At 38.6% G+C, this 7,145-nt stretch overlaps 1 protein-coding gene across 1 annotated transcript; it reads left to right on the top strand.

Annotated features, from left to right (window-relative positions):
- Positions 1–1,097: 1,097 nt before the first annotated feature.
- Positions 1,098–6,653, top strand: LOC100030153 (putative olfactory receptor 10D3). Its single transcript, XM_001379698.3, has 2 exons — positions 1,098–1,998; positions 6,481–6,653. Exons 1-2 carry the CDS (start codon positions 1,098–1,100, stop codon positions 6,651–6,653), a joined length of 1,074 nt encoding a protein of 357 aa, XP_001379735.3.
- The last annotated feature ends 492 nt before the right edge of the window (positions 6,654–7,145 follow it).

The following is a 7,145-nucleotide window of genomic DNA, read 5'->3' as shown; positions in this document are numbered from 1 at the left end:
AAAACAAATATTTTCACAGAATGCTAAAGGTAGAAGAATCATATACTCCAAAACCACTGATTTAGAGGTGGAAAAAGTGAGGACCAAAGCTAATAAATGGAAAAGCAGGTACTCAAATTCAGGACCTATGACTTCAAGCTCTGTGGACTTTCTATTATAATATATATATATATATATAAAGATATACATATATATATATATATTGTAGATATTTTTGTATATATATAATTCAAACTATGTATTATATGAACATATATATGCATATATACATACACATATCTTACATAGAAATATTTAGTTTTAAAATTTAGTTTTAAAATTTCTTCAATTAACTACAGCCATTGTCTTTTGAAAGAGGCAACAGGAGGCTAAAATAATGGATTGCCAATAGCAGACCTTGAATTAAAAATTCAAGAATCCTAATAATTTCCAAAAACAACTACTTCTTATCTAATTTTGTATCTTCTAATTGGTTGGGGAAGGAAGTTTCCACCCCTGGCAATGCAGCCCTTGAGCGTGGTTTAGTGTTATGCAGGCAGAACAAAACTTCTGAGTGGAAGAATGTCTCAGATTTTATACTCCCATTTTCACTAGGAAATAGAGAAACCAAAAGGAGAGGGAGAGCAAAGATTATGACAGGGACAATTCTCTTGCCAGTCTATCAGTCAACACTTTGAATTCTTTTGTTTCGAATCCTTCGAACTAGCAGAATCTCTAGTCAAATGGCTCTACTGCCTGCAAATCAGACTGGGCAAATCCCATAGTTCTAGGCCAATGGCTAGTTTCCTGGTGTTCAGAACACTGTTGTTCTCTCATTCTCATCCATAATCTTCTGAAATGTTAGTACCAAAGATGAACCTATCCAGAAGCAAATTTCTCCTTTATATCTTTATGGGGTTATTTGCGGAGGTTAGGTTCCGAGTTTCTTCATCTATACCTGGGGTTAGTGATCCTCCCTTTTCTTGTATACTTTCTCTGCTCATCTACTAAACCTTCCCATATCAGATGGAAGGAAAATCCAGAGAATTGAGAATCTTGATTCATTTGCTCACTGTTATTTTTTTTATGTCCCTTGTATAGGAACAAATCTGATGTCTATGGAGATAAAGAACCACACTGTAGTGACTGAATTCATCCTGCTTGGCATCCCACACACAGAAGGGCAGGAACAAGTGCTCTTTGTTGTCTTCTTGATCTTCTACCTTTGTACCCTGCTGGGGAACCTTCTGATCCTTGTGGCGGTGATGTCTGATTCCCGTCTCCACACTCCTATGTATTTCTTCCTGTGTAATTTATCTGTTCTAGATATTGGCTTCTCCTCAGTCAGTACTCACAAGATGTTGGTAAACCTTCTTGTGAGGAATCAAGTCATTTCTTTGGGTGGCTGTATGTCCCAAGTCTTCTTCTATCACTTCTTGGGCAGTACTGAGTGTCTGCTGTATACTGTGATGGCCTATGACAGATTTGCTGCCATCTGCCATCCATTACGTTACACCATCATCATGAACCGCCGAGTATGTACTCTTCTGGCTGCTGGGACTTGGTTCACCAGCTCCTTCCATGCCACTATCCTTACCACACTAACTTTCCAACTGCCCTACTGTGGTTCCAATGTAGTGGATTACTTCTTCTGTGACATCTTTCCTGTGGTCAAGTTAGCCTGTGGCAATACCCTTATCATTGAGACAGTGAGCTTTACCAATATTGGCCTTGTCCCCATGACCTGCTTCCTCCTGATTTTGGCTTCCTACATCCGCATTGTCATTGCTATCCTGAAGATGCATTCAGCTGAGGGCAGGCGCAAAGCAGCATCCACCTGTGTATCCCACCTCTCTGTTGTCACTCTGTTTTTTGGACCCTGTGCCCTCATCTACACCCAGCCATCTCTGAGTGAAGTGCTAGTCACTCCTGTTCAAATCTTTGGCAATGTTGTCACCCCCATGCTTAATCCCACAATCTATACCCTTAGGAACAAAGATGTCAAGGGAGCACTGAAGAAACTGGCTGGGGCACAGGTCACTTCAGAGGGAGGCCACTAGATCATGTACAAACTGATTTGTCTTTTTCCTCCTCTAGTGGTTTAAAATGGAAACTAAAATCAAGTGTATCTGTATTAAATATTGGAGATGCTTCCATATCAAAGACAATTAGGAGCTATTCCTCATGATGCTAAGCTTAAATTTCCACATTCTCATTAGAGATCACAGTGGGTCTAGAAATCTCCTTTCCAGAGTTAACAATTGTTAGTAATAATTATTAATAATTTTATCAATAGTAAAGTGCTATAATTACCAAGTTTATTACCAATAAAATTGCTAATAATTATTATTAATAACAATTATAATGAATTGGCATTTTTAAAGTTTGAAGAGCATTTTATTTGAAAAAAAAATTCATTTGAGCCTCACAGGTCTTAGGCTATGTGGAATGGAGCAGGTGTTATAGGATTAAATAATGTCTGAATCTGGATAGCATGGTACTGCTAAGAAATAGTACCATGGATCAGGTAATCAAATATAAGTTGGACAGCTTTCATAACAGTGAAGTCATAGAAACCTAGAATTGGACAGCAACAAGAATCTTTTACCGTGCTCTCAATTCTTGATTTCAACCTCAAACTCTTGTCCATCAGTCAATGAGTCAAGAAACAACCATTCACTATGTCCCAGACATTGTGCTAAGTTCTGAAACAATAAAAGGTGTACATGTCATTTATAAGGTCATTCTAATGACCCTTGTGACGGTAGCCATCAGGTCGTCATTGATCCCTGGTGAACTAAGGCTTTGCTCACCCAGCATGTGAACACTGTTTCAGCAGAACAGGCGGAAGAAACCAACAAGAAGGTTCAAAGTCTGAGATGGCGATGCAGCAAAGCACTGTGGAATGCTTAGGGCGTGTTGGGGCACAAAGGACAACACAGCCACCCAATGCAGCTGAGGAAGTCTCCAGACATAACAATTTTTCATGCCACTGGACCAAGGCTTCCAACGCCGATAGAGTGGGACTGTCTCTGTGCATCTACTTTTCCACTTAAATCTCTTTCACACACAAGTATCTTTGATCATCATTCTTGGCTTCTGAGAGACTACTACTACTAATGTGGGAAACAAAATGCAAATAACTATGTGCATACAGATATATTATTGTTCATTGTTTGTCCTTTGCTTTGAAGATGGACAATGGCCATGATGTCTTGATTTGGGAGTAAATTGGATTTAACAGAGCTACAAAAAATTGTCAGCTTCATCAAAGTCCAGTGGCAGGACAAAAGTAATGATGACTAGTGTTTGCCTGCAATGCAGTTGGCATCTTCAATATCTGACTAACCTCTAAGCTCTCCAGAGCATCTGTTTCAACCACCTTTATGGCCTTTGGAACAAATTGTTCTTATCTGCCCATTCTGCCAAAGGATATCTTCACATGCTTAGAGTGTGTATCCCTGTAAGACTGACAATTTTGACACCTGTTGTCTATGCTCAACCTGGATTAGCTTACCTAAGGAGATGGTTTTCTGTTGGTAGAGGGGAGGGTTGCTGCTGCACATGTTACAGCTTCTTGATGTTACATGTGAGAGTGGGGTGAAAGGTAGACACCAAATGTGGATGAACAGCCCAGAAGTGGGTTTGACCAGCCCCCAGACCAGAACTGAACACACTATACACTCCATGTAAGGTATACCATGTAAATAGAAGGCAATCTTAGAGGGAAAGTAGCAACAGTGAAGAAGTCTAGAATAGTCTACATATAAACTAAAATAGGCCTTTTGTAATCAATGTGTTGTGAGCTGAGTTTTGAAGCAAGTGAGGACAACTCAGAAGTAGAGTTGGAGAGGAAGAGCAATCCAGGAATAGGGGAGAACTGGTGAGAAGACTTGGAATTGGTAGATGGTGTGCACTGTGCCAGGATCAGTAAGGAGGCAGGTATAGCTGAATTTTAGAGTATTTGTATGGGTATAAAATGTAAGAATACTGAAAAGTAGAAAAAATGTTAAAATTGCAAAGGGTTTTACATTGGAACAAGATAAGTTCTATTTGATCCTAGAGGGAAGAGGGAGACACTATAGTTTTTTTTTTTTCAGTAGGAGGGTGATGTGGTCAAATTTGCTCTTCAGCAAAAATCACTTTGGAAGCTGAGAAGAAAAATTTGAGAGGATTGAGAAGAAACTAGAGGCAGAAAAACCAACCCGAATCCCATTGCAGTATTTTTGACATGCAGTGATAAAAACTTGAACTAGAATGTTGGCTCTGTGACTGGAGAGAAGAGAACAAATAGGAATCTTGATTTGAAAGTAGATATGACAAGACTTGATAGCATATTGAATATGTGGGGTGAGTGCAAGTGAGGAGTCAAAGAACGCTCTGAGATTGTGAGCCTGGGTGACTAAGAAAATGATTGTTCATAGCAATAGGTAAATTTGAAAGAGGGAAGAATTCACAAGGAAAAAAATAATAAGTATTGTTTTGGTCATGTTAGGGAATGTCAGTTGGTCACTCAATTTGAAATATTCAAAAGCTAGTTATTGATGTAAGACTGGAATTCAGTAAAGAGAATCTAGTGCTGACCATCATCTGGCAAGAGGTAGTAGGGAATGAAATGTCAAGTTTAAGGAACAATAATAGTCTAGTGTGACAAGAATGTAGAATTCATCAAGTAGAATAACATGAAACAAACCTAGGAAGGCACACTGAAGTTAAATTTTGTAGTGTCTTAAATTATTGGTTGCTGAGTTTATAACATATCAGAGAAGTAATAAGAGACTTCAGGTCGACATAATCAGATTCATGCTTCAGGAAGATTATTTACATCATTTTATTGTGACTGTGTCACTACAAAGATATTTGATTGGAAACTGGATGACATGGAGGATATAGGGTTGATTCTAGAGTCAGGAAGACCCAAGTTCAAAGCTAGCCTCAGATACAAGCTGGGCCACTTTGGACAAGTCACTTAACTGATGCTTGCCTCAGTTTCCTCAATTAAAAAGTGGTGATAATAATTCCTTTTAATTCTCAAGGTTGTCAGGATCAAATGGGATTATTTCCATAAAGAGTTTATTTAGCACTTTGGTTTGGCTCATACTAGATGCTTAATGAATTTTCTGTTTCCTCCCTCCCTATCCTTTCCTCTTTCACACTCTTTTTTCCTCCCTCCCTTCCTCCCTTTCTCTATCCTTTTATTCCTTTTTTTCCTTTGTTCATTTGTTCCTTCATTTGTTGTTCATTCTTTCCCTAAGTGACCATTGATGAAGTATATCCCCTCTCTAAGTCCCAGTTCCCTCACTTGAAAAATTAAGTTAGTTAGACTATGTGACCACCAAGATCCCTTCCAGCACTAAAACTCAGATATTAGTATTGCCTAGGCTTACCTGGGCATGCCTAGTTCTCCTAAAATGGAGACATTCTCCATTTATTATGATAACAGTGGAATATCCTCCTTTGATTGCCTGTATCATTTAAACTGGGGGATTGAATCAGTTGCTCTCTTTCTTTCTGGCACAAGGTCTTTTTCATAATTTTTTTCTCTTATTCTTTCCTGCTTCATACAAAGGGTGAAAATGCCCTTTTACTCATAGCCCTAATGCCATGAATTGGACTTCCTTCCTATGCTCCCCCTTACCAACTCCAAGAAATGAACCTGGGGGTCTTGATTTCTCTTCTGTTTCATTTATTCTTCTAACTTTCAGATGTCAGAAACTCCCATTGGACTTGAGAATTTGGACCATGGCAATGACTTGGAGCCAAGATTGCTTGTGTGATATTTCAGCAGCCAAGTGGCTCAGAAGTCCTGAGAAGTCAGAGTGAATGAGACTTGAGCCTGAGGTGGTTTGGGGCAGAGAACTGGGATTGTGTTCTATAGGAATCAAGATGAAGTATGAACTTAATCTCCTCCCTCTCCCCATAGACTGAAATGATGCAGTTAGGGTGGGAAGGGAGGATTAAATCTATCACATTATGGGGAGTAAGTTTATGTATTTGTGATTTTACTTCTGAAGTAAATAATTATGTGTAAATGCTAATTTCATTCTTAGGAGCTAATGGAACTTGAGTAGAGGTGCTCCCCATCCCCGCCCAAATCTTCCATACATATGGGGAGCACAACATTGATAGGGCTGGAACCATTTTCAGAGAATCTTGACAGTCCCAATCTCTTTAAGGATACATGAGAATCTTGGGGGGTGGGGGGAAGGGTGCAATCTACATGGTCTTCCAGACAGTGAGAACCATAGTAATCCTGAAATACTCTCTGATTAAGTTCTCCCAGATACTATGGAGTATGGGCAAATATGTATTGCTAAGGATGACCACAAAAACTGATATTTTCTGGCATATTAAAAAAAAACACCTGTAAAAACATCTACAAAAGAATAATTTATTTTGTATTCTCTAAATGTGTTCACACATAGTTAAGTTTACTTATATTGAGGCCATACCACTGATTTCAGGGTCAAGGTACTCTCATAGACTGCAAGGTTTCAAAGGCTATAATGAACAGGTGCTTCTCTGGGCACATACCCCAGACTTCAAGACTTGAAAATTTTGGCATAGAACTTGAGCACATGAGAAAATACATGTCCATGTATATAACACAGTTATTCCTAAATTTCCCCATGATAAACTTTGAAGTTAAGAGGTTTCTGAAAGTCCCCCTATAATTCCAGAGGAAAAACACTGAACAAAGTTGAGAATCTTAAGATGGAAAGGGATCACTCAAGAAATTCTTCTCTTACTGTGGACCTTTAGGGACTTAGAAGACAAGTATGATCATGGGGATATCAATTATCCTTGTGAAGTCATGCAAAAAATCTTTCCATACTAGCCATATTGCAAACAAAATAAAACAAGAAAAATAAAGACAGTGAAAAAAGTAGGCTTCAGTCCAAGTTCAGACTTCAGCAATTTTCTCTCTGGAGGTGGATAACATTTTTCATCATATATCCTTTGGGATTGTCTAGGATCATTGTATTGGTCTGAGCAGCTAAGTATTTCACAGATGATCATCACTACAATATTGTTATACAATGTTCTTCTGGTTCTTCTCACTTCACTGTGCAGTGGTTTATATCAATCTTTCCATGTTTTTTCTGAAACCATCCTGCTTATCATTTCTTGTAGCAGAAAAATGTTCCATCATAATCATATATCAT

The sequence above is a fragment of the Monodelphis domestica genome, chromosome 4, assembly GCF_027887165.1.
Source record: "Monodelphis domestica isolate mMonDom1 chromosome 4, mMonDom1.pri, whole genome shotgun sequence".
Taxonomy (NCBI): domain Eukaryota; kingdom Metazoa; phylum Chordata; class Mammalia; order Didelphimorphia; family Didelphidae; genus Monodelphis; species Monodelphis domestica.
This window is presented reverse-complemented; position numbering and strand designations above follow the sequence as displayed.